Raw genomic sequence first — 13662 nt, 5'->3', positions numbered from 1 at the left:
ACCACTAAACGTGAAGCTAAAATCTTAGAATACTCCTCTTCCTACATTTGCACTGTGTATGACCATCTGATTACTTTAAAGGATTTTAGATTTTTTCAAAGATGTTAGTCATATAAATATAAGAAATTGAAGTGTGCGTACTATATTTAAACTAACCTGTGGTAATAATTTTTGAGATTCCTCCGAAGTGCTTTTTGGAGCAATAAGTGGAAATAGCAGAAGTTGACAATTATAATATGCAACGCTTTCTTTAGATTCATGTTCAAACATTCAGACTTGTTTTTCAAGGCACATAAGCACCTCGGATATGGAGCCTGTTGTATGAAGGAGAGAGTGAGTGATTAGAATGATTATATTTATTCAATGTTGAACCCTGAGATAGCAAACTCATTGTGCTTTTCAGAAGGTGGTTGGTTGGTTTTGGCTGCTGTAACTAATACAGTACATTTAATAATATAAGCATCTTGTGTTGCAACACACTTCAACCCTTTTAAAAATACTCATTGCTCTCAATATTACTTAAATTCTTAATGAAATAACATTGCTACTAAGGACATGTTATAAAGGAAAATACCCAATGATCTGTGTTGAAGTATATTTGTTATATAAAGTTTGTAATTATGCAGAAAAGACTTTATGGTATACCAAAAGAGACTCAAGAAAAAAATCTTATGAATGAGGAACAAAGAAGTAAGTGTGAATATTCCATTCATAAGATATTTCTGTTCATGGTTACCTAAAAAGGGTAATTAAACATTATATGTTCAGAATGACTTAAAATTTGATTTAGTATTATAAAGTGATTATAAAAGATTCATAATGGTAAACAACATAAATTATGGCAGTAATGAGCATCATCTGGTGATTCTTAAGAGTAAATTATTCAATTCAATTAATCTAACATTGTTAGAGGACAGCAGAATAATGTCTTCAAATAATTCTTCTTGAAGGCACACCAAAGTATTCAATAATAGTTTCCTTAGCTTCCTGGCTTGCATGTACAGATGCTCCCTGTCTTTTGGATAGATAGGATCCAGTTACTAAACCAACCTGTCAGTAAGGGTGCATTTATTGTACAACTATCTGTGTGAGACAGCTAATATCAGTTTCAACCAGGCAACATATAATTTTCACTGCCTGACTTCAGCTGCAATGCTCCAGCTCAAGAAAACACTCATACATGGATATTTACACACAGGTGTAGAGATTTCTTGCCACTGGTTAGAATATAACAGAGTATGACACTTATTTGTTCGTGGGATATATGCATTGCTGATTGGACTAGCATTTATTGCTCATTCTTAATTGCCCAGAGAACAATCAAGAGTCATCCTCATTCTTGTGGAATTACATGCAGGCTAGATCAGGTAAGAATGACAGATTTCCTTCTCTAAATGACAATAATGAACCAGGTGAGTTTCTACACCAATCAGTAATGATTTCATCATTAGTCCAGCTTTTTAATCCCAGTTTTTTCTTTCCCCCACTATTTCAATGATGAGATTTGAACTCTTGTCCCCAGAACATCTTGCTAGTGCAGTGACATTATCACTACATTACCAGGTCTTCCAAACCTGCTAAATATTAAACTAAAGTAATGGTAAGTTGCAGAACTAAACAGCAAATCTTCACAAAAACAATCAGTGTTTTTAGTGATAGTAGGATCTGCAGTTGCTGGAGAATCTGAGATAACAAGGTGTAGAGCTGGATGAATACAGCAGGTCAAGCAGCATCAGAGGAGCAGGAAAGCTGACGTTCTGGACCTAGACGGGGAGGGGAAGGGGATTTTGAAATAAATAGGGAGAGGGGGGAGGCGGATAGAAGATGGATAAAGGAGAAGATAGGTGGAGAGGAGACAGACGGGTCAAAGAGGCGGGGGTGGAGCCAGTAAAAGTGAGTGTAGGTGGGGAGTTAGGGAGGAGATAGGTCAGTCCAGGGAGGATGGACAGGTCAAGGGGGCGGGATGAGGCTAGTAGGTAGGAGATGGGGGTGAGGCTTGAGGTGGAAAGAGTGGATAGGTGGGAGGAAGGACAGGTTAGGGAGGCAGGGACAAGCTGGGCTGGTTTTGGGATGCGGTAGGGGGAGGGGAGATTTTGAAGCTTGTGAAGTCCAGATTGATACCATTGGGCTGCAGGGTTCCCAAGCGAAATATGAGGTGCTGTTCCTGCAACCTTCAGGTGGCATCGTTGTGGCACTGCAGGAGGCCCTGGACAGACATGTCATCTATGGAATGGGAGGGGGAGTTGAAATGGTTCGCGACTGGGAGGTGCAGTTGTTTAGTGTGAACCGAGCGTAAGTGTTCCGCAAAGCGGTCTCCAAGCCTCCGCTTGGTTTCCCCGATGTAGAAGAGGCCACATCTGGAACAGCAGATACAATATACCACATTAGCAGATGTGCAGGTGGACGTCTGCTTGATGTGGAAGGTCTTTTGTGAGGCATTATATGCTTCAGTATATTCGATGTTTCTATCAGAAGGACAATAATGCTGAGTAGCATACTAATTTGGCATAAAATGAAGAAATTAAAATACGCAGACTTTGAAAACTAGAACAGAAGATATTGAAATATATTCTGATGAAGGTGTTTAGAATTAAGAAGATATATTTAAAAATAAATAGACTGTTGGTACTTATTGACGTGTGTAAATCCAAATTCAAACTATTTGGTAAAGTTAAGATTCATTCATATTTGTCAGACTGATTTTAATTTTTCAGTGAATAAAGGATGAAAAAATTATTAAGACCCATGATGTATCACATTTATTTAATTGGAGCTTGACCTCTTAACTACACAAACTTTGTGTTCAGTTCTTTGTCACACATGGCTTAGTCAAATTTCCCTAATATTCATAATGCATCTAGAACCTAAAATGTGAATACATTTAATCAAACTTAATGTTGAAATATCTGTAAAACAAAATATGTTCTGGTTAAGCGGCAATGGGGACTATCCCATAATCCCCACTCAGTTTGCTGAGCTGAATTCTTCTAATTATATCAATTAGTCAAGAATGTTATATTCAAAACATTGACATTTCATGCTGTAATTTCACTAATGAAAAGCCATCCATTGAAGTATCTTTCTTTTAGATTTATGCTTCCTCCATGCTAAATGTGCATCTTGTTGAATGATGGTCGCCTTTATTTGATTTTTTTTTCAGAAAAGGAAAACAAAGTTGGAATTGCCATGACTTTAAATTGAAAGTTAATGCTGTCTTGACAGCTTTAGAACCCAATTTCTACAATGGCTAAATGATGCAGAGTTGTATTTTTTATTTTCTTATGTATATTTTGAACGGGACCCAAGTATGTTTACTTCTTTTGTAGCTCTTAATAAATGCATAAAATCAAGTTTAACAGTAGTTCTAAAATAGTTCTAAATAGTGATCTTCCTTTTTAAAGCTCCTAATGAATGAATCTGTGCTGATTCTGTTTTCTTTCATTCCTCTTCTGCTTTTGTGTATAAAGACTGACAGTGCTGTGTTTTTATGTCATTGTCCTGTCTGCAGCTGGGTAGTTCAGACTCTGATTATCTAAGTGAAGGAATATATTTGATTACCATTGATGCAGCTGCTCCACACTGACAGTGAAAAGGTCAGAGACTAGCTGTGGGTGGCTTTCATGGTGTGCTTCTTGAGTTAAGTGAATTAGATGTAAAGCATTCTGATATAAGTCAATGCCAAAAAGGCATTAGTGCCTCCAAAAGTACTGCACTTCTGTGTATTTCCAAAAAAAAATTCAAATTTCAACGTGGTGCAGAATGTTTTGTTTGATTTACAGTCCCAGTAATTGGATGAGTGCACAATTTCCCATTTAAACATTTGCCTTGTGCTTTTATAAATAGGAAATACATTGACCCTTGATTACTGGTGACTAAGCTAATTTTTGTCATTGTGTTAATTGAGCTTAAGTATTTTGCCAGCTTCTTTTTGGCATAACACTGAACTTGTAACATTGTCCTTTATCCTCCCCAGCCTAACAGATGATGTTTATATCCAATGTTCGATATTGATTCTGCCTGATTGGAAATTCTTCGTCCATTTTAATAAATCATTTGTTCTGCAATATCTTCTAAGTTGTTAGAATTGCATAGAAAAGGTAAAGAAATGGGAAGAATATTGAATGGAATATTTGTTGGCCAGTAAAATAGAATGATACATATTGTACACTGCACTAATTTACGAATGTTCCATGTATGCCGTATCATTGGTACAATTCATTTACATTGGACAAAACTCTAAACTAAAATACAGTGTAGCCACTTCAGACTGGAATATTTGGGACAAAGTCATTCCTGGATTTTAAAATCTTCTGGATTGTAAAATTATGTTAGAATGCCTAATCATGTGTGTAAATATTTTCCCAACACATAAGTGATAAAATATTATAAAGCAGAATGAAACATAGAATATTTGGATGGATAAATCAATCTTCTATGTCTCAATTCTGAAAGAGGGGGTCAACTCAAATTTCTGGACAAGTGGTGTTTCCAAACAACAGATTTTCTGACTGGAGAGATAACAGTGTAACACAAACAAATATTACATGTTTGAACCTTTCGTTTCACAGGCAGCTTTTGCACAGCTCTCCAGCGTGCTTTGTAAATAGACTTCTATAACCATTTCTATCTTATTTATATTTTGTGCTTTATTTTCAAGAACAAAAGTGAGTGATTTTACTATAATTTATGAATTAATTTTGTCCTAAATTGTATTCTGTGAATCAATTGAGTTAGTGATATTGTATTCTTAATATTCATGTGGCATTTTATGTAGATAACAAGACAATACTCTGATTTTGCTTTTGCTTATTTATTGTGTAGATACTGTATTGCTATTGGCTCGTTACAGCCACCCCTAACAGTATGCATGAATAGAAATTAATGGTTAAGTTTAGAGAAATAAATTAACCTATTTCTGTGGTACAGCGCATTAAGTTGAACTACACTCTTCAGTAAGCCTTCAAATAAGTACGAATACAGTAGATTTTGATTTTGTTCATTGCTTTGCCTCTAGCTTATGTTTAATATAAATTTAGTTTTACCTCCATGCATTATAATGGAGAGATAAATTATTGGAGTTGTACTACCAGAGCTGATAGATGATTGATGGTTGGCATGGACATGATGGGCTGAAAGGTCTTTTTCCATGCTGTAATATTCTATGATTGCAGTGTTCACCATATTAAATGCATAATTTTGTGTATATGGTTAACGACCATGCATTTGTGTTCTTATTTTGCACCTTGCATGTGAGAACATGATAAACATCATCACATTTGTTTTACAGAAGGTCTCTTGATTCTGTGAGGCAAAACAAAGTACACCTAAAATTAATTTATCTTTAATACTTTAATTCTATCTGTTGTGGGTTTTCATTCTTCTGAGACATTGTATTTTAATCCTTTTGAACATTAATGATCTTTTCCTATATTTCAAGACACTGAGTTTGGCTGACGTATGCACCTCTAGTGGCACAGTCAGTAGTTTACTTAGTTAAACAGACCAAAATGTGTCTGGATTTGTGTATTGGGGGATAACTTTCCCACAGGGTTAGTTCTGATCGTAAGAATTAGTCTTGAAGTTCTCAAGCTATCGTCAGAAATTATTGGCCAGGATCAATCCTTGTCATCAAATAGACACGTGTTGCAGCTTGGATAAGCACACACATGAAGACTGATCAGTTGAATTACTTAGCAATGAACTATGTTTATTTTAAACGTACCTCAGCATAGACCCGCATGTTCAGGAGCAGAGAGAAGGAAATTCCAAAAAAAACAAAAAAAATTATGTAGTAGACAGCGAATGATTATAAATCTGTAAATCTAAGAAATATGAACCTGAAGGGAAGTCCATTTGCCTGCTCTTTTAGTGTCCTGTTTGTGAAATGAAAATGAATGTTAAAGCCACTTAAGAATTCACGGTAGAGATTACCAAATCAAAAGTCACTCAAGTAATGAGGCTTCCACAGTTATGCTCTTTGACTACATTTCACCTAACAAATTATTCTTTGGAACTGTCGGAAGCCCTTTTGTACGAATGCTATTAGGCTATTTGTCCTAGTACGGGAGGAGGAGGTCTTGCGAGTAAGTCGTAACTTAAATATGAACCATGGTTAGTTGAAAATTAGTTTTTGGTTAAAAATTAGTTTTTGCTACTATTGGACTTAGTTGGCTTCCATTGGGGTTACTACTGATTAATTAAGTCCTCAAATGCATGAACACTGCTGCCAAGAATATAAAGGGATCTTTTGGCTGCACTTTTACTGTCCTGTTATGCTGAGACTTGAATGTGCAGGTTGCATTTTCTAGTTGGTGAGATCTGAATCATTTACTCATGTAGTTATGTTTCCTATAACTACATGACTTGCTAGACCATTTCATAAGACACTATAGGTCAATAATGGCACATACAGGCGTAACCTCTTTAACTGAATGGCATTATGAACAAAGTTGGGTTTTTTGGATCATCTTGGTTTCAGTGTGATACATTATTTGTTTGTAATGACGATCCACAAGTTCCCAGAATTTCTGGATTTTGCACAAATTAGTTTGGTGTGACTTGAACTCGTAACTTTATTGTATTGCATGATCCTGCAGCTTTTGCCTCTGGAATCTCTTGTATTTTTAATATTTTTTATAGAGTTCCCAACCTTTTCCAGTTGGATCACACTATTTTTAGTCTTTTCTAATGTTAATTTAGTTGAGAAAAATAAGCGTTGCAGTTTTATTATCTGGATAAAAAGCTAATCATTATGGTCAGCTTTATCCTTCAAATGATTATTTTAATCGAAAGCATCATTGTAATCTAAATAAATCTATTCAAGTGGTATAGTTATGACGCACATGTTTACAGACACGTTTGTTTGAGGAGCACGTTTAATGGTTGGAACCATTATTGTTTTCAGTATTGTTGAGGTGTTATATTATTCTGAATATGCTATTAAACTTGTTTTTATCATGAGAATCATCAACTTGAAAAGATTTTCTAATTCCATGCATCTGTACAGAAAAGTTTCTCTACAGAAATACTTAAACAACTTAAGTAGAATAGAATCACCACGGTGTGGAAGCAGGCCATTCAGCCCGTCGAGTCTACACTGACTCCGAAGAGCATCCCAGCCAGACCCCATGTTTGTAACCCTGCATTTTCCATGGCTAATCCACCTAGCCTGCACATCCTTGGGCACTTTAGCATGACCAATCCACCTAACCTGCACATCTTTGGACTGTGGGAGGAAACTCTCACAGACATGGGGAGAATGTGCAAACTCTATACAGAAAGTCACCTGAGGGTGGAATTGAACCCAGGTCCTGGCACTGTGCAGCAGCAGCGCTAACCAGTGAGCCACCCTGCCGCCCTAAAATAAACCATTCATAATTTCTTATGTAATTAGATAACTTCATTAAAAACAAAATGATGAAAATCACTTTGGAAATCAACAAAATGGAAAATGTCTTCTTTAAAAGAGCAGGATACTTTATATAAAATGCACTGAATTCGTCAGGCATACAGGGAAGAATGAATATTTAGTGTCTGGATAAAATCAAATTGCATTGTTTTCCCCTTCAAACATAATGTAAAATAATGACACATAGAAGGAGAGTACAACATTTTGATTATTAGGGAGTAGCTTAAAATAGTTTGTCACTGTACTAATTATGAGGTGAAATTTTAGGATTACCTAGGAAATTTAGTTATCCTGTATGAAAAAAGGACTGGTTTATCATGAGGCATACAGCAGTTCACCTGCCTGATGAAAAGTACATGTCACTTCAGTTTGGCAGTGAAATCAGTCGGATATTGTAATTGGCTCTCAGAAGCAATATATATAGCCTGAAGGGATTTTACTGCATCAGCTTAGATTTAGCAATTTTATTCCCAGTCTTGTTATTTGAAAGGCTCTGAGAGTGATATTTATATCTAGGAACAATGACATGATGTAGAAAGCACCTAAATAAGCTATACAGTTAGATGAGTGTATGAATACTTGTCCTACAATAGATTAGCATTTACTTAGCAAAGGAACGAAGAATATTCATGGGGTTTCAGCATGACCTCTTACATTATTTTGGATACTGCTTGAGGGTTAAAATCATAAAAATAAAATTGAGTATGAAGTACACAATTCATTAAGCATTTCCTTGGGTATTCTTTTGTTTTCAAAGGCTTTTGAAAAGAATGAGACCATTGAAGAGTAAAGAGATGAAAATTAATGTTCATTTCTTTGTTGCAGCATTAAGCTTCGTTTGTTATAATAGAGTACGGATCCAGTACCCGCATCTAATTTTATTACGATATTTAAAGCTGCAGCAACCGTTTTCATTTATTTATCCAGTTTGACATTGGTTACGCAAGAAATGTCTTCAGATCTTAACATAAACTTAATTTTCTTGTTTTTCTATTCTGGCTTTTGTTGATTCTATGAAAAATATTTCCTTGTATTCAATATTGCTTTAATTTTTTTCTCAGATTGTTTGAAGGATCTTCACACAAGAAAGCTGAAAAGCTTAAAACTCTTTTTTGTTATTTCAGAAAAGTCACAGAAGAAAGTAAGTTCATACTACTTGGCATGAGTATTAATAGTTCTTCATTGAGCTTCTACAGTAAAGCAATTACGAAATCTAAAATATTTACGAATGGGCCATTTGAAATTCTATTATCAACCTGTAAAGCAGCATCAAATAAAGTAGACTTTACAAGTACCTGGTACCAACCATAATGTAGCATAGATTCACATTGTTGATTCTCCGCCTCTGAAACTTGGATCTTGACGATAATGTGAAGATTGCAAACAGAAGTCAGGTTTGTCTCCAGAGATGGGAAGGAAAAATAACACTCTGTTTCTCCTCACTCACCACAAGTAGTTACTTTCAAGTTAGTCAGAAATATCCTCACCCAAAAAGCACAGAGCGCAACTCTTTGATTTTATCAATTTGAAACAGTAGAAATTTTTTTTACAAAAAAGAAAAGCATGGGCTCATGGTAGTTTGAATACCTGGAGTACTGTGTTCACCTTTGGTCCCCTTACTTGAGGAGGGATGTGGTTGTATTGAAGGCAGTTCCAAAGAGTTTCACGAGACTGATTCCAGAGATGAGTGATTGGTCTTGTAAAGAGAGATTGAGCAGGTTAGGCCTATATTCTCGAGTTTAGAAGAATGAGAAGAGATCTAATTGAGATATATAAAATATACTAAAAAAGTTGATAAAGTAGATTTAGAAAAGATTCCCCTTATGGGACAATCTAAAACCACCCCTTAATATTCAACGGTGTTACCATCACTGAATCCCCACTGTCAGCATCCTGGGGGTTACCATTGACCAGAAGCTGAACTGGACTTCACATAAACACAGTGGCTACAAGAGCAGGTCAGAGGCTAGGTACACCATGGTGAATAACTCACCTCCTGACTCCCCAAAACCTATCTACAAGGCACAAGTCAGGAGTGTGATGGAATTCTCCCCACTTGTGTGAATGGGTGCAGCTCCAACAACACTCGAAGCTTGACACCATCTAGTACAAAGCAACTCTGTTGATAGGCACTACATCCATTTGCGTCCACTCTCCCCACCACCGATGCTTGGTGGCAGCAGTGTGAACTGTCTACAAGATGCACTGCAGAAGTTCACCAAAGATCCTCAGCACATTCCAAACCCACAACCACTTCCATCTAGAAGGACAAGGGCAGCAGATACATGGCTACGCCACCACTTGCAAGTACCCCTCCAAGCCACTTGACACTGACTTGGAAACGAATCACTGTACCTTCACTGTCACTGGGCCACAATCCTGGAATTCCCTCCCTCATAGCATTGTGGGCCAACCCACAGCAGGTGGATTGCAGCAGTTCATGAAGGCAGCCCACCACCACCTTCTCAAGGGCAACTAGGGATAGGTAATAAATGCTGGCCAGCCAGCGACACTGACATCCCACAAACGAATAAAAAAAACTAGGACAAGGGGTAACAGATTTAAAACAGGTGATGAAAAATTACTTCCTCAAATAGTCTTGAATCTATGGAGTTTACTGTCCAGAGTGTGGAAGATGCTGGGACAAATCTTCAAGTTGTAATGGGTGAAGGGTTATGGAAAGCGGGCAGAAAATGGAGTTGAGGCCAAGATATGATCAGCCATGATCATGCCAAATGGTGGAGCAGGCTGGAGGGGCTAAATTGCATACTCCTGCACTTAGTTCATATTAAGGAAGTGATGTCAACAAAAGTGACAGTGTTTGAAAGAAATAAAGACTTTAAAACAATTGATCTTTGTTTTGAGATTGACCATTAGTACTATTGAGGGGTGACATCTCCATATGAGCCAAGTTCATGGCACCACAAGTGGCTCTGCTGCACAGAAGGGGAGGAAAATGTGCAGCAGGGCTATAGTGTCACAGATGGTGTTTAACCTAGATAAATGTGAGGTCCTACATTTTGGTAGAGCAAATCAGGGTAAGACTGACTTACTTAATGGTAAGGTCCTGGGGAGTGTTGCCAAACAAAGAGACCGTGAGGTGCAGGTTCATAGTTCCTTGAAGTGGAGTCGACGTAGAGACAATTGTGAAGAAGGCATTTGGTACGCTTGCCTTTATTGGTCAGTGCGTTGAATATAGGCATTGGGAGGTCATGTTGCAATTGTACAGGACATTGGTTAGGCCATTTTTGGAATACAGCGTTCAATTCTGATTTCCCTGCTTCGGAAAGATGTTGTTAAACTTGAAACGGTTCAGAAAAGATTTACAAGGATATTGCCAGGGTTGGAGGGTTTGAGCTGTAGGAAGAGGCAGAATGTGCTGGGACTATTTTTCCTGGAGCGTTAGAGGCTGAGCGGTAACCTTATGTAGAGGTATATAAAATCATGAGGGCCAGTGATAGGGTAAATAGTCAAGGTCAAAAATAGAAATTACTGGGAAAGCTCAGCAGGTCTGGCAGCATCTGGAGAGAAGTCAGAGTTAACGTTTCGAGTCGAGTGACCCGTCCTCACGATCCACAGTCCTTTCAGTTTCTATTTTGAATAGTCAAGGTGTTTTCCCTGGCGTGGGGGAGTCCAAAACTAGAGGGCATAGGTTTAAGGTGAGAGGGGAAGGATTTGAAAGGGACCTAAGAGGCAACTTTTTCACATAGAGGGTAGTGCATGTATGGAATGAACTGCCAGAGGAAGTGGTGAAGGCTGGTACAATTACAACATTTAAAACGCATCTGAATGGATATATGAATAGGAAGGGTTTGGAGGGATATGGCTCAAATGCTGAGAAATGGGACTAGACTAATTTAGATATCTGGTCAGCATGGGTCAGTTGGACTGAAGGGTCTGTTTCCATGCTGTACATCTCTCTGACCCTTGATAGGGATTCAGTAGTAAGGGGTACAGACAGGCATTTCTGTGGCCACTCTCATGAATCCAGGATGGTATATTGCCTACCTGGTGTCAGGGCCAGGGTTGGGGATTTCACAGAGCAGCTGTAGGATCTTCTGAAGCGGAGGTCCAGTGGTCATGGTACACATAGGTACCAACAACATAGGTAAACAAAGGCCCTGAAAGCTGAATATAGGAAGTTAAGAGTGAAATTGAAATGCAGGACCCAAATGTAATAATCTCAGGATTACTCCCAGTACTGAGTGCCAGTGAGAACCGGGATAAAAGCATTGATCAGATGAATGTGTGTCTGGAGAAATGGTATACCAGGTAGGGCATTTACATTCTTGAGGCAAAGGGACCGTTTCTGGGGAAGTTGGAACCTGTACAAGCCTGATGGGTTGCACCTGAGCAGAGGTGGGACAAGTATCCTCGCAAGGGCTTTTGGTAATCATGTTGGAGAGGTTTTAAGCTAGTATGGCAGGAGGCTGGGAACCAAACTGTAGTCTTAGACGGGTCAGATTCAGATCAGGAAAAGGGAGGTAGAACATTAGTTAGTGATGTAGTCAGTGACTCGGAATGTCAAAAGAAACAAGGATTAAAAGCATCAAGCAAAGAAAATTGACGGAGTTGAGCTGTTTGTACTTGAGTACAAAGAGTATTACAAACAAGGCAGATGAACTAAGTGCACACATACATGGCAGTACAATGTTGTTGTTGCTAGACCAGAAACTTGGTTAAAGGTAGGGGCAAAATTGGCGACTCGATTATCCCTGCGTTTGGAGTTTTCAGGCAGGATAGAGTGGGTGACAAAAATGGAGGGGATTAGCAGTATTGGTTAAAGAATCAATTATAGTTGTGAGAAGGGGTGGTAAACTAAATGGGTTAACAATTGAGTCATTCTGAACTTAGAAATAATAAACAGGCAGTCATACTGGTAGGAATATATTACAGACAGCCCAAATAGTGAGAGGGAGATAGAAGAACATATATGTAGATAAATTTCTGCCTGTAGGAATAAGAGGGCAGTAGTTGTAGGAGACTTTAACTATCCCAATATCAACTGGATTTCAAACAATATAAGCGGTATTGGGGGTGAAAAATCCATGTACTGTGTCAAGAAAGTTTTTCTTAAACAGTATGTGTCAAGCCCAATGGGAGGAGATGAAATTCTGCAATTAGTTTTGAGAAATGAAGATGGACAAGTGAGTGAAGTGACAGTGGGTGACCATATCAGGGATAGTGACCCCAATTTGGTTAGATTTAGTCTTGTTATGGAAAAGTATAGAGATAAATCTGCAGTAAATGTTTTAAATTGGGAGAAGGCAAATTTTACAAAACTGAAGTGATCTGGTGGACTGGACAAGACTGCTAAATCAACGGTAGCCACTTGTGGGAGGCACTTTAAAGTGAGATCATTAGGACACAAAGCAGACAAAAATAAGAATGGTACTGGCAAATCAGACCCCTGTGGTTGCCTAGAAAAACACAGGGGAAGTTTAAACAGAAAGAGAAAGCTTATGATCATCACAAAAATCTCAACACTGCAAATAGCCTGGAGGGGCATTGAAAGTATTAGGATCATGTTAAAAATGAAATAGTGAAATCAAAACGAGGACACGACAAAATATTAGCAAGCAAGATGAAGGAAAACCCAAAGATGTTTTACCAGTATATAAGAAGCAAAAGGATAGTTAAGGAAAAAGAGGGACCTATCAGAGATGAAGAAGGAAACTTGTGTTACAGAGGATATGGGACAAATTTTAAAATGACTTTTATGTCTCCATATTCACAAAGAAAGGTGTGAGGTGGCTATAGTAATCCAAGAGGAGCAGTGTGAAAAATGGAACAAAATAAATCATGAGCGAGTGAGTGATCGGAGAGTTGGAATCCTTGAAAGTTGCCAGGGCCAGATGGATTGTCACCAAGAATGTTAAAGGAGTTCAGGGAGGAAGTTCAGATGCTCTGAGGATTATTTTCCGATCTTCACTAGACACAGGTCAGGTGCCAGAGGAGTAAAGGAATGCAAATATGGTTCCATCGTTTAAAAAGTGTACAAAGGAAATGTCAAACAATTATAGGCCAGTTAGTTTTTCTTCGGTGGTGGGCAAATTATTAGATTCAATCCTGAGAGGTTGGATAAGCTGTCACTTATAAAGACATGGACTAGTCAGGAGTAGTCAGCTTGGCTTTGTTAAAGGAAGATCATGCCTTACAAATTTAATAGAATTCTTTGAGGAAGTGACGAGGAGTATCTGTGAGGGTAGGGCAATAGATGTTGCCTACATGTATTTTAGTAAGGCATTTGACAA

General features: G+C 37.9%; 1 protein-coding gene across 7 annotated transcripts in view; it reads left to right on the top strand.

Annotated features, from left to right (window-relative positions):
* The window catches only part of parga (poly (ADP-ribose) glycohydrolase a), a 190648-nt gene that overhangs the window by 99176 nt on the left and 77810 nt on the right, over positions 1–13662 (top strand). For all 7 annotated transcript variants that reach the window (XM_048616254.1, XM_048616253.1, XM_048616252.1 and 4 more), the window contains one exon: positions 8470–8549. In XM_048616254.1, coding sequence (XP_048472211.1) covers positions 8470–8549 — 80 coding nt within the window. The remainder of the gene's footprint in view (positions 1–8469; positions 8550–13662) is intronic.

This window comes from Rhincodon typus, chromosome 34 (genome assembly GCF_021869965.1).
Source record: "Rhincodon typus isolate 14 chromosome 34, sRhiTyp1.1, whole genome shotgun sequence".
Taxonomy (NCBI): Eukaryota; Metazoa; Chordata; class Chondrichthyes; order Orectolobiformes; family Rhincodontidae; genus Rhincodon; species Rhincodon typus.
This window is presented reverse-complemented; position numbering and strand designations above follow the sequence as displayed.